General features: G+C 45.0%; 1 protein-coding gene across 1 annotated transcript in view; it reads right to left on the bottom strand.

Moving 5' to 3' along the window:
- Positions 1-5,326: 5,326 nt before the first annotated feature.
- ECI2 (enoyl-CoA delta isomerase 2) overlaps positions 5,327-14,413 on the bottom strand; it is a 28,048-nt gene continuing 18,961 nt past the window's right edge. Inside the window, exons 8-9 of the mRNA XM_015427175.1 lie at positions 11,103-11,246; positions 5,327-6,454 (exon numbers count right to left, since the gene is read on the bottom strand). Coding sequence (XP_015282661.1) covers positions 6,299-6,454; positions 11,103-11,246 — 300 coding nt within the window. The 3' untranslated portion in view covers positions 5,327-6,298. The remainder of the gene's footprint in view (positions 6,455-11,102; positions 11,247-14,413) is intronic.

Below are 14,413 nucleotides of genomic sequence, written 5' to 3'. Positions count from 1 at the left end.
TACCACTAGATGGTCTGTATGGCCCTTTCCAAATCTGTGATTCTATGATTCTAGGGTAACAGGTGATGTCTCTTTGATTCAGGGTAACACATAACAGTGAAAATCAGCATTTGTAGTTAAAGGAGACTTTTTCTAAGCTTCGGGGGGCATGGATTTCAACTGGTCCCTGTGGATGATGGGCAGCAGCAGTATGTGCTTTCATGTACCAGGCTCCAGTAATGGCACTCCAGTGGAACCAGTAAGGGCCGGGGGGGGGGGCAGACTAAGGACCCAATAATATCCTCAAAGTCTTATTTTCCTACTCTCTGCAGATGAGGTGACCTCCTCCTTTGCCACATTTGCTGCCAACACGGAGCTTCCTCGGGGGGTTTACAGTTCACCAAAGCCAGACCACGTGCCCCTAAAACACAGAACATATTCCAACAAGATTGCCAACGCATGTAAAGGCTTTGGGATATACAGACAGGATGGTCCAATGGCAACTGTAATTGCAAGGTAAGTTACTGCAGAATGCAAGCTACTTTTTAATAAATACAAAAGAGAGCCAGTTTGGTGTAGTGGTTAAGTGTGCAGACTCTAATCTGGGAGAACCGGGTTTGATTCCCCACTCCTCCACTTGCACCTGGCTGGATGACCTTGGGCAAGCCATAGCTGATAAGAGCTGTTCTCGAAAAAGAGCAGTTTTTGTCAAGAGCTCTCTCAGCCCCGCCTGCCTCACAGGGTGTCTGTTGTGGGGAGGGGAAGATAAAGGAGTTTGTAAGCCGCTCTGAGACACCTTTGGGTGGTGAAAGGCGGGGTATAAATCCAATCATCTCTTCTTCTTCTTCCTATATCATCAATATATCTGATTCTCAGCACTGCCCCTACTGTGGATACTTAAATCTGGAGACTGGAGCCATGATCAGATTAGACTGATCTTTCTACAAAGCTGAGAAAAGCCTCAGATTTGCAGAAAAATCTGAAATCTTTTTTTTAAAAAGGCAAGTTAACCCCCCCCCCCAAGAGGCCTGTACCTTTAAGGGAAAAATACCCCCTGCAGTGGCCACTGTCGGGCTTGCTAGGCAGCTACAACAGTATTACCAGCCTTTAGGCCTTGGTTTCTGTCAATAAAAAGCAAGGGGATGGGAAAGGCCTTTTTCCAGGCCTGATTTGGCCTTTGAGAGAGGACTCATGGGCAATGCTCCCTCTAAGCTGTGGAGACTTGTGAGCAAAAATTCTACTTTGTGAGCTACTGGCATTAAAAGTTGTGAGCGAGCGATTTGGCTACTGCATCAATTAGTCTGCTCTGGAGCCCTCCTTCCTGAGCTAAGGCAAAAATGGGTGAGTTGGAGGCTAAAAAACTGTGAGCTAGCTCACACTGACTCAGCTTCGAGGGAACACTGCTCATGGGCCAAGCTCAGCGGCAACCACTGGCAGGCCTGGCTGTTCACTACTATTCAGCAGCAGTCACCACATAAAAGCCAGAGTAGTATAGTGGATTAGTTTCACACTAGCATCTGGGACACATCAGTTTGAATCCCTGCTCTCCCATGGAAGCTCACTTACCAGCTTTGGGTTGGGATCCACTTTGGGGGTGGATCTGGGAGAGGGCGGGGTTTGGGGAGGGGTACAATGCCATGGAGTCCGCCCTTCAAAGCGGCCATTTTCTCCAGGGGAGCTGATCTCTGTCAGCTGGAGGTCAGTTGTAGAAGCGGGAGATCTCCAGGCCCCACGTGGAGGCTGGCAACTCTAAAGCTCATTGGGTGATCTTGGCCTAAACGCACACTTCCTGCCTAGTGTACCTCACAGTGGTGTTGTGAGGATAAAATGGAGGATAGGAGAAGTACGTAAGCTGCTTTGGATGCCCCCTGGGGAGAAAGGAGGGGTATAAATGAAGTAAGTAAATAATAAACCAGCATACCTGAAGGACTGCCTAATCCTTTATATGGACCTGCCTGACCATTATGATTATCTTTGGAGGCCCTTCTTTGGCTGCCCTCGCCTTCTGAGATCAGGCAGGTGGCAATCCAGGAGAGGACCTTCTCAGTCATGGCACTGGCACTCTCTCCCCCAGGGAGAGTCTCCTTCCATTGCTGTCTTCCGCCAACCGATGAAGACTTTTGTGCTTCATTTGGCATTCCCTCAATGACCCTCCTTTCTAACCAATGTTTTTATGTTTACTATGTATTTTAACTATTTTGCATGTATTTTAACTTTGGCTTTTAATTCTCTTAAAAATTGTTTTAATGATGTATGTCTAGGAAGGGGAAGGGTTGCTAAGACCTGGGAACCAGCAGGGGATGGGGAGGGGACTTACCTGGAGAAAGGCCCAGGCCTCGTTGCCAGTGCCGCACAGGAAGTGACCTACCACACCAGCAATGTCCAGGTGATGCTCTGGTATTTGGCCCAAAGCTCTATGGTACAAGTGGCTTCTACCATAGAGTTTTTGCCCAAATACCAGAGCATCACCTGGACATCGCTGGTGTGATATGTCATTTTTGCACAACATTGGTGATGAGGTGTGAGCATTTCTCTTTCTCCAGGTAAGTCCCCCCGCTGGTCAGCTGATTGGCAGCTGGGGGGCAGGGCCTGGCAGAGGGGGATCCTCGCCTCCACCAGGAGGTCTGGCAACCCAGGGGTGGTGGTTAATGGTTTTATAATGTAATTTTGTTTTGTGTGTTTTAAATTGTTAGCTGCGTTGGCAACCCTTGTAGGGGCAGAAAGGTGGGATATACATTTTGTTAATAATAATAACAAATATAGCTGAAGATGAGCAGATAAAAGGTAGGTTGGCTGGTTAGTGGGAAGGAGAGAAGAAAGCAGGGGAAGGGGGGAGGCAGTAGGGGAGAGGAAAATGAGACACCCCTCTTATAGTCCTTGCAGGTCCCCCTTTTGTGTTGTTTAATCTCTGATTTGTTTAGTCACATTCATATCCCATGCTTAGTCATTTTGAGTCATTGTTGCTTAATGTATTCATAAGGTAAGAAACCATCACCCTAAAAAGATAGATAGGTTTGGGGAAACCCACATGAAAACTCGTAAGGTTCCTCAATTGACCTACTCACAGATAATTTCAAGACAGGAAAACAGTATGACGGCTGAATCCCCTTCACCATGCATACCACAGTTGCAATCTGAATTAGGAACTAAGGAGACCCTGAAACGGATGTGTGTCTGTTAAACAGGAAACAGTGCAAAACCCCAGACCTGGCCTGTGTATTGTGGGAATCAGCCCCCCCCCCCCCCCCCCAGCAGGACCATTTGGGAATGAAGGGTCCCTTCATTCTCACAGACCTGCTGAAATATTTTAGACCCTGACTTCTGAATGCACGGGGGAAGCAACCTTGTCCAGACTTTGTTCCTAGTCCCTTGGAAGTAGGGTTGCCTACCGGCCAGGAGAAAGAAATCTATATAAGCCCAGTTTCTCTCCATTTTGTTTCTTGTACAGCAGTCAAAAATTATGAAGGTTTAAAGGTACACGGATTAAAAGCGTTCTTACTAATTGTACATCCTGTACTCTTTACGGCTTTAGCTATTTAAAGATGTAAACAAAGTGATTAAACCAAGTGCTCAGATTTTTTGAGCTGTGGTATAGGCAACATAATTAACTGAAAAAAAAATAAACATCTCCTACATGCACATGGTGAGAGCATTCATAATAGCTGGGACTGTGTGAGTGGAGATTTCTTAAAAACATTATATCCCACTGATTGCCTATTTGTTGGGGAAGAGAGAACAGCAGAACTGAATCCACTTGGCCTTCCCCCTCAAAAGTGCATCTCCACAATGGTAGATTTTCAAAAAAGTGCAGAGTGTACCCAATCTCAGCTTTTGAATTGTAGGGGGTAGCCCATATGAGTAATGCCTACTTATGCATAAACTCCTCTGGGGATATGTGCACGGAAATCTACTTTGGTATGCATAGTACTCTTAGCTGGATCTGGGTGGTAAAGTTGCAGCATACAAAGTATTTTCAGAATCTAGACCACAGACAAATCCAATTAATAGGCCTAATTATTCATTCAAAAGAAAGACACAAACACACATGTATGTTCATCTGGCTTCTTTACAAAACAACCCTTTAATTTCTTGTCAGCTACTTATGTAGATTTCATATGATTCTTACTCTCTAGTCAAGTTTCCAACTTTATTACTAGCTCTGCTTGTATTTTTAACAGCTTCTCTTGGTTCACAGAAATTTAGCAGGTGAAACTTCTTCTCGAGATGGCGCAATATAGAAGAAACTTCACCTGATCTCCCTGCCTGGAAAACTTCATCTGCTACACTTTCCACAAGCCAACTTACTGTTAAAAGTATAGGAAGAGAAACAGTTTTTTTTAAAAAGCAATTCTAAGTATACCACAACAGTTCTTTATTATGGCCTTTTTTATGTTTTCCCTTGACTTCTTATCACCTTCCAAAGAATCAGAGATGAACTCCAAAGGCAGAAATAAGAAAGGAACTTCTCATATTTTAGTTCTTTTTTAATACTGGGTATTTGTTTATTTTGTTCATGCTCCTGTTTCTTTAGGGAACACAACTCTTTTCACCTGTTATAAATTTAGGATTTGGCTCAGTCATAGGGATGCTACTAAAAACATTTACATTCAACCTCTAACTCTGTTCTCCTGGCAACTAATTTAAAAAGCCATCAGTTAAACTGGGGGGGGGGGGGGATACCTGTGAAAATGTTAGGTTTCAGAATAAGAAAAACTAAATGAATGGCCAGGAAATAATCAGGTCACACTTCCTTATGCAGTGTTCTCTCTGGAACAGACCACTCAGTGCAATTTATACTTGTCAGAAGACTGAAAAAGTGAAACAAAATAGAATCTCAGATATCATACTCCAGGGTATTTCTTCTCCACATAAAAAGCTGTATATGAAGACAATGGAATATGAAGCTGGAAGCTGTTCTAGGGTCCTACAGAAGAGGAGGAGAGAATCACAGTTTAATTCTTCTGAAGAAATAGGGGAACAGCAATGTAAAGCCAAAGCCTTTTCCATTTTAAAAAATCCTTTTGGTGAGTGAATTAATACTGGGGCCTCAGTGGTATGTTGTCCATCCCTTCTTGTTTTTCTGGTATGTAGTTTCCCACTGCCTGATCATGCAAAATTCCAACTAATTGAGGTTTCTTAGTGGACTGAACTCTTTTTCTTGGCATCAGAGGCTCAAATTTCACAAAATCATGTCAGGCATGAATGTCTCCCTCCTCCCCCTAGTATCTTTTCTACTGCAAGGTAAATGACAGCTTGGATAACATTGTTCTGACAAGAAAAAAAGCCCACAGGTTAAGGAGAATCAATTGATAACACTCTTCTGGGTAGTAGCTGTGTAGCAGTTGAATATTTGAGAATCACGGCTTGTCCATGAATGAGAAAACTTTATTTTTCAGTATGCAGCTTGGTGAAATACTGCCAAACATAAGGATGAGCAAAACTCCAGTTTCCCCCCAGATTTGCAGACACCAAACCTAAGTACCTGAACACTGTATTAGGGCAGCCAAAGGTAGAAAATGTGATTAAAGGTCAAGTTAAAACAAAGGCTGAGTTAATGCAATACCAGGAGCATTTGCAGGATGCGACTGCTTATTCACATATTTTCACATATATCTCCTTTCAGTCTTTAGTAGTTTAAAAAAATACTTTAAAAATCACTCTACACATACTTTCAGACTTTGTAGCTCCTCTGCCTTAGGGAAGATGTCAAAAGTGTCTGCCCAGTAAACACCTGTGACACACAGCAAGTGTTATATCACATAACAAAACACATGGAACTGTTACACAGAAACACTTGGTCCATAAATAAGACTTTGTAAACGAATACTTTAATTCAGATTCTCTACTAATACAAATAATGTCAGTCTTCTTCTTGTCTCTTCTTATACAATAGGTGGACACCAAACAATGCTTTGGTCCAACGCAACCAGCAATCAGTTGCTCAGGAGCTTGCAAAATTTGGTGACATCGAATCTTTGACCCCTTTTGGAAGGCAAACAGTTGTTGTTGTATTCAAAGAGATTCGCTCAGCATGTAAAGCGATAAGAGCTTTCCCACCTCGTGGCCCAAGCCAGAATTTGCGATGCGCTTGGCATCATAAATTCATGTCCAGATACAAAAAGGGATAAAGATCTGAGGTGGCTACCATTAATGACTGAAGCAGCTCTGGCATCAATACAATAAATGGATTTCCCTTGTCAAAATTAAGGCACTATCTTGGATACTTACCTGGAATATTAATTTAGTGACATTTGTTCTTGTAGGAAAAGGGATAGAAATTAGTTTTACAGAAATCTATTTTGCACAGTTGGGCGAGTGATTAGAGTTTCGATTTCTTCTTCAGGAAGCTCATTACAGCATTCATGCACTCATCAGAGAGCCACCTTTCTTTGAGACATGCACATTCTTGAGAATTAACTTCATGGAGCTTCTCCTTTTCTATGCTTCGGAGTAACTGCTTGGAGATTGCCAGGGACTACAGAGAAAATAAAATTCAAAGCCTGCAGTTAGTGTGGAACAAACAGTTCCAAGCAGCATTATTCTGGAACTAGAGCTGCACATTACAAGGTCTACACAAGGAAAGAATTAGTAGGCACATAGATGAACAAAACCTATTGAGGCAGACTCAGCACGGTTTCTGTAAGGGAAGATCTTGTCTCACTAACCTGTTAGTGATTCTGGAACTAGAGCTTCTTATGTTCTTATGTTCTTAAGGTTCCAAAAAACAAGTTTGCCCGGTAATGCTAATGTGAAGGAAGGGGGTTTGCAGAGGAAAATTGGCAGGTGGAAAGGGGGTGCCTAATCTCTCTCCCCCTGATGCTTTCCTCCCTGCAACTCTTCACCCAGACAAACCGTGAGACTGGATTAAGGTCAACTGGTGGGAAAATGGCAGCGGGTGGGAGCAGATAGGGGAAGATGTGTATCCTCTCCCACTGATTCTTCCCTGAAAATACAAGCAAGTCTTGTGGCACTAGCAGGGGTCATTTCCTGCAAGAGCGCACAGGAGCAGAGCTCCGGCAGTAAAGAGCCCAGGGGGTGGGCACATGCAACAAGCCCCACCCCCAGCTCCCAGCAGCCCTCAGTCAGAGCAAGAAGCAGCCAGGTAAGCTGCAGAGCCCCCCCCCCGGTCCAAAACAGTCCAGTGGCACCTTTAAGACCAAGTTTTATTCAGGTACATGCTCTCCGTCCTCTGTGAGGACAGATCTGCACATCCCCCCCAATAGCTAGCAATCCAAAACAGTCCAGTGGAGCCTGAGCGGTGGGTGTTGCCTTCTGACACATTTCAGGTGAGGTCAGGGGGTGTGACATATGCAAATATGTTATTCTAATGAGCTCCTGCACCTCTTTTTCTACAAAATGACCCCCTGAGCACTAGTATAAGCATTTGTGAATTAAAACCCACAAATTGGTAAAATGCTTTTTGTTTCTACTGCAACAAGCTAACCCCTCTTTGCAAAAAACTCCATATATTGGCTTTAACCAGCAAATACTGGGCTAGGTCCTACCCGTATCCTACTGCTGCTCCAGCCTACAGAGCCGGAGGAAAGCCTCCCTCCAATTTAAGTAGCTCTTCCTCCAACATAAGGCCACTTAGTGGAAGAAGCTGGACTCTGGAGGAAGACTCCTTGGAGGAAGGCTGGATTCATGCCCTGGTTTGGAACACTTTTGCAGAGGGCAATGCCTGGTGGGGAGTAGCCCTCTTACCAGTGCAATTCTAAACAGAGTTGTACCCTTCTAAACACATTGAAATCGATGGGTTTAGAAAAGTGTGACTCTTTAGGATTACACTGTCAGAGTGCAGAACAAAGTCTGAGTCCAGTGGCACCTTTAAGACCAACAAAGTTTTATTCAGAGTTTTGTGTGCCTGCACACTTCTTCAGATACAGTGAAACAGAATCTCCTCAACCATTACATATAAGAAGGGGGGGTTGCCAGCAATGTTCCCTCTAAGCTGTGGGTTCTTATGAGCAAAAATTCTACTTTGTGAGCTATTGGCATTACAGTTGTGAGCAAGTGATTTGGCTCCTGCATAAATTAGTTTGCTCTGGAGCCATCCTTCCTGAGCGAAGACAAACGTGTGAGCCGGAGGCTAAAAAACTATGAGCTAGCTCACACTAACTCAGCTTAGCGGGATCAGTGGTTTCCAGGAAGGGCTAGTTAGAATCTAGATGCATAAGTAACTGGGTGGTTATAGCTGAGATTGGATTAAGGCAGTTGTTAAGATCTATGAATGGCAGTACATTAGCATACAAACACAAGAGTTAACAAACAGATGTGAGAACGAAGTTTTGAGTCCAGTGGCATCCAGATACTAGTCCATCACTCTTAACCATTATACCACACTCACTCACATAGTACAAAGGGCACACCTGAGTTAAATTTCATCTATGAACAGATGAAAGTTCCCATATATATGCTGATTTAACCAAATCTGCTTGAATCTAATTAATTACGTCTTATGGGATCTGTAGGTAGGTTGTCAGGTAAGGTGAGGAATAAGAAAGCCAGGACAACAGCCAAAGAAGTGCTAACTAACTCTAGTTTCAACTACACCCAGTATATCAGGGTAATGATATATTTTATGTCTAAGAGCTCTCAAGCAGAGGATGGTATAGTATGAATTAACAAAAAAGTACTTTCTTATTAGCAAAGAACACACGTTGAGTTGGATTCCCACAGATCTGTTCTTAAGCTGGTGTTTTCCTTTGGTGGAAGGAGCTTTGCCCTGATGCCTGGATATTTTGTATGAGGGGAAGGTTCCTTCTGCCAGAGGAAAGCACCTCTGCTAATAGATCTGCAAGATGTAACCCACCCCATTTTATACACGTGATCTCTGGATAAACTAAGCACATGCATTTCCCACTGAAATCCCATACTGTTATTTACATGCAGCAAAAATCCCATCAAAATATGAATTAAAATGTTATCAGGAACTTGATGAAGGTGAAACCTCTGTGGTAAGGAAGCCATTAAGGGTATCTGTTTATTTTGTTTTTTAAACAAAAATAATGTAGGTGAAAGTGACAGATGAAAGCCAGTGTCTAACAATCAAATTTTTATTCTTCTTGTCCGGTGGGAAATTATCTGAGGATTTTTTAAAAGACCCGAGAGACAGACAGATGTTTAGAACTCTAAATAGCTTTGGTCCTGCAACCCTTGAGTGATGTTTCCTTCAATGAATCCTCCCATCCTTTCAGATCTGGGACACAGACCCTGCTTAGAATAGAAAAGTTGGCTTAGCCAGGGGCAAGCAACAGGGACCTCAGTGGTCATCCAAAATCAATGTTACACACTGCCCAGTGAAGCCCAGCTCAGCCTATGCCAGGCCAGCAGTATTTATATACTGCTTTGTCTTTTTTTTTTTTTTTTTTTTGCAATTTCAATATCTGGGCTATTTATTATTTTATTTTATGACATTTATACCCCGCCCTCCCCGCAAGCGGGGCTCAGGGCGGCTCACATAAGGCACCAAGTGCGTTCAGTATACAAATTACATGATACAGAATTAAAACAACTTAAAATCAGTTCTGCGGATGCACATATAACTCCTAACATCTTGTGTAACGGGGAGAAGGCTGGGGTGATGGCTAACTCAAGGTATCGGGTCAGAGCTCCACTGGTGGTTTGTTTGTTTTTTGCTATAAACTAGGATACACATTTGGCTTTCCTAAAAACATCTTGTTTAATTGTTTTTCTTGGGTGACTGAAGATTGTTGACAGCTGAACAGCTTTCATAAGGTCAGGCTCAAATAATGCTACAACTTAATAATATCCATATGCAATATCTGGTAGATAGGAAAACAGCCTGAATTAAATAAGGAAAAAGTGCACAGACAAACTCTTAGTGGATCCCCAGGAGCCTCTGTCTATACAGAAATGGTGAAAGTAGTGTGGCAACTACTTAGATTCCAGCACAGAAACTGCTTGGCCCAGTTTCTTTTGTGCCTAAGTGTTTTCTGAGCAATTCTGAGAGCAACAAAATGCAAAGGGTCAGCAAAACAGGACTGCCAAATTCTAAAAAGTCCATAGGATAAGCTTAAGCCACCCAGTAGTGTTACTTACTAACTTTTAGGATTTTTTAAAAACGGGAGTTAAAAATAAACAGGCCTTGACATTTATTACAAAAAGAAGTAGTCATCTGCCAGAGTTGAGTTAAAACCTCGGCCAAGTCTTAAACTTAGTGCATGACACCAGACAAGATCTCCCTCCCTCTCTCTCTCTCCCCCCACCTCAATCTCAATATGTAGAATATGGCAGAGCCATGGCTCAATGGTGCACCATCTGCTTTGCATGCAGGTCTCAGGTATGACCCATGGCATCTCAATTTGAAAGGATCAAGTAGTAGGTGATACAGAAGACTCTACCACAGCTTGGAGAGGGCTGCTGCCAGTCAGATTTGACAGCATGACCTCGATAAACCAATGGTCTGACTTGGTATAAAGCAGCTTCATTCGTGTGAAATATGGGTAACCTATCTCATAGGGTAGCTCTGAGAATGAATGAGACAATTGTTTGTTGAATGGGACAATATTTCTGAACTATACAAAAGTTTTAAGGTTAAAAATCTCAGAAACACCCTAATTTTCATGCATATAGGGAAAATCGTCAAGCTATGAAATTCTTATGTCACAACACCATCCATGGAGATAGTAAAGGTTTCCCTTGCTCAAAAGCCAGTTGAATCCTACTCTAGGGATGCGGTGCTCATCTCCGTTTCTAAGCTGAAGAGCCAGTGCTGCCCAAAGACGTTTCCGTGGTCATGTGGCTGGCATGACTAGATCCCGAGGCGCACGGAATGCTGTTACCTTCCCACCCAAGTGGAACCTATTTATCTTGCAATTTCTTGCTTTCAAACTGCTAGGTTGGCAGGAGCTGGGGCCAGAGACGGGAGCTCACTTTGTCATGCAGCACTCGGGTCTTGAACTGCTGAACTACCAGCCTTCCAGTCTGCAGCTCAGCATCTTAACCACTTGAGCCATCGCAGCCCTTACCCATGGAGATACTCTGGAGCAAATGCCTGGTTGCATAGCAGTCCCTTTGCATCTGCGTAGGAGGCTGGGGTCATATCACATGCTTCCAAACTTTGGATATATGCAATTATTTTAATTTTTTAAAATACTGACATTTCTGGGGAGACTTGCGTAAGCTTTTAGCCTTGCCCGCACTTCTTTTTGGAAGGTCTTGTCAGGGAAAACTTCCGTAACAAGCCCCACGGAACAGGCTTCTGCAGCAGTCAGCTTCTTGTTGAAAAGCAGCATCTCTGTTGCCTGCATGAAAGGAAAACAAGACATTGTTGCTTGCAAAAGAAAAATATGGTAGGCAAGCGGAAAAAAGAAAAACACAGCTTCCCAGTCAGATTTGTTAAGGCAGCTGCTAATTCTGGTATTCTGTTCAATGTTTGTTCTGTAGCATCCCCATCTTGTTAGGATGCTTGCTTTCTAGGATAGTATCAATTTGGGCGCAAAAGCTACTGCGCTTAAGTCAAACCACGGTTTTCTGTTAACGTGACTAAACCTGGAGATTTGTGGGTTCGAGAATCCTCTGCCTCTCCTCACATGCCACCAGCTAATGAATTATTTCTGCTTTTATGGCACACAGTAGTTCACTGTTATGTTTGACCTGGCAAAGTACAGCCTGCATTTTCTCTTGCAGTCCAGGATTCCAAATCAGGGTTAAAGCTAGGGATGCCAGCCTCCGGATGGTACCTGGGGATCCCCTGGAATTACAGCTCATCTCCAGACTACAAAGATTAGTTCCCCTGGAGAAAATGGATGCTTTGAAGGGTGGGCTCCATGGCACTGTATCCCACTGAGGTCCCTCCACAGGCTACATTCCCAAATCTCCAGGAGTTTCCCAACATGGCTCTCCCTTCCCCCACCAGTGGCCAGGGTAGGGTTGCCAGGTCCCTAACATTTGATGGCGGGGGGCTCCTGGCTCCTCTCTGGGATCTTTAGGCATGTGAGCTACGTGTGCGCACCACGATGACATCACTCGAAAGTGACGTCATTATGCGAGGCATGTTGCAGGGGGTGCTGCAGCTTTCAGCAAAAAACTCTATGGTCACCATAGAGTTTTTTGCCAAATGCTAGAGCATCCCCCCACAACATGCCCAGTGTGATGATGTCACCTCTGGGTGACAGCATTGTGCTGGGCACGTCAGGTGCCGTGGAGCTCTCTGGAGGCAGTATTCCCCTGCTGGCCAGCTGGCTGGTGGGCAGATCAGGGGCCTGAAATCAAGGGAGCCCCCACCCCCATCAGAGGAATGACAACCCTAGGCCGGGGGGACCTGGCAACCCTAGATTAAACTGTTTGGAAACCTGATCTAAAAACAAGGCTGGCTCAAGTTTTTTGCCCCCCCAAAGTGGGGTGGGGGCATAGCTCAAGAGACTGTACATGCTTACACACACACACGCACATGCTGTTGCTGCCGGTCTCCAAAACAGCCTGTCCTGGAGCTGGATGGCAGGGCCACAAATGTGGTGGGAGAATATGTCTCCTCCTCTGCAGGTGGGCTGCAGATAGTTTCTGCGGCCTGCTGCAGCTCAGCAGCATCAGCAAAAATGGAAAGGAGGCATGCCCTCCTACCATACTAGAGGCAGACCCAGCTCCAAGGCACTGCAGAGAGTGCCTATGAGTCCTTGGAGCTGAGCAGCCACAGCCCCAGTGGAAAGAGAGCATGTGATTCCTCCCATGGACTGCAGTCTGCTTTGGACAAGACCTGGGAGATGACAAACCACACAAGGAAACCCCTGTCACCTTCTTCCAAGTGGCACCCCCTTCCAATTTGGTGCCCCAACCAACTCTGGGCTATTAATTGGCCCTGTTTGAAGGGGAGGTATAAACCAGCTTGGGTGTGACAGCAAATCATAGTTTGCCACAAACACAGAAGTGTCTAATTATCTGGCCATTTGCAAGTGGGACAAAGGTTGTGGAAACGATCAAACTCAAGTGTCTCCTGGAGGCTCATTCACATAATGGCAATTGTTTACCATTACGTCTGAATCAAGACATCCTAAGTCTCAGACGCCATTTTTGGCTATAACACACTTGCTATGCTACCTATTAGGCAGAAGGCATTTTGTGACAAAGAAAGTAGACAAAATAAGGGGAGGATAAGAATCTGCTGCTTAGCAGCAGCTGTCTACACACTGGCCTGGGCATGCCCAGAGGTGCGGGTTTGAAGGGCTCTTGTCCTTAGGGTTGAAGCCTAGAGCAGGGCAGATCAGCTAACAATCGGAAGCCTACCCTCCTTGTCTTGTTCACTCTGTTGTACGTCTTCTCTCTGCATTGTTAGCTGCTTTAGGTCCTCGTTGGGGTGAAAAGTGGAATACAAATACACTAAATAAATAAATACCCCAAACCTGCCTATCGAAGATCGCATGTAGCACACCAAGAGTGTTACAGTCAGAACAAAAAAGGGTTGGTGAGCTTTATTCTGTGATAGCTTCCATATCCAACTTAGCACTAACCTAGAAAGCATTCATTCTCAAAATACTGTGCTTGCAGCAATATAGTTTGACTAGCAGTAAAGCCCGTTGTGAAAGCAATACAACGAGATCTAGAAAGAGGCTCTGGGGCAGTGCTCTGGCTTTGGGCAAACAGTGTCAATTTGCTGTGGTGACCTCAGCAGGGTATAATGACAGAGTCCACTGTTTTCTCCAGAGGAACTGATCTCTGCTACCTGAAGAGCAGTTGTAATTGTGAGTGATCTGTGGCCCTCACCTGGAGATTGGCAGCAATTGTTACCCAGGACAAAATGGCTGGTTTGGAGGGTGTAGTCTATGGCATTCTACCTGTCTGAGGTCCCACCCCTCTGCAAACCCCACCCTCTCCAGGCTCCACCCCTCAAATCCCCAGGAATTTGTCAGCATGTAGTTGGCAACCCCATCTCCTTCCCAGCTAACCATCAACCTACCATTATCTGCCCCTTTGACTTCAGCTGACTTCTGCCCTCCCTTCTGCAGAGCAGTTGTAATTCTGAGTGCTCTCCAGCCCTCACCTGGAGATTGGCAACAATGGTTCCCTATGTGGGACTGACTGGTTTGGAGGGTGGAGTCTATGGCAGTGTACCTGTCTGAGGTCCCACCCCTCCTCAAACCTCACCCTCTTCAGGCTCCATCCCTCAAATCTCCAGGAATTTCCCATCTGGAGTTGGCAACCCTATCAGGATTGGCCCCAATGTGTTTTCTCCCAAAGGCCAAAGTAGGTGACAGGACCAAGCTTAGTTGCCTACCAACAGGCACTGAGGGGAATGTAGGGTTGCCAGCTCTAAGGAGGGAAATACCTGGAGGTTTGGGGGGTGGATTCTGTAGAGGGCCGGGCGACGGAGGCATCGGCCTTCTGTCGCCCGCCTTGCCCCCCCAATCTCGGCCCGGGCGACTGCGTCCCCCGCCAGCGGCCGCCCGACTCCAGACCCCCCCGCGGCCACTCCAGC

Source organism: Gekko japonicus, unplaced genomic scaffold (assembly GCF_001447785.1).
Source record: "Gekko japonicus isolate JY-2015 unplaced genomic scaffold, Gekko_japonicus_V1.1 scaffold812, whole genome shotgun sequence".
Classification (NCBI taxonomy): domain Eukaryota; kingdom Metazoa; phylum Chordata; class Lepidosauria; order Squamata; family Gekkonidae; genus Gekko; species Gekko japonicus.
The sequence above is the reverse complement of the archived record's forward strand: the minus strand, read 5'-3'. Positions and strand labels throughout refer to the sequence as shown.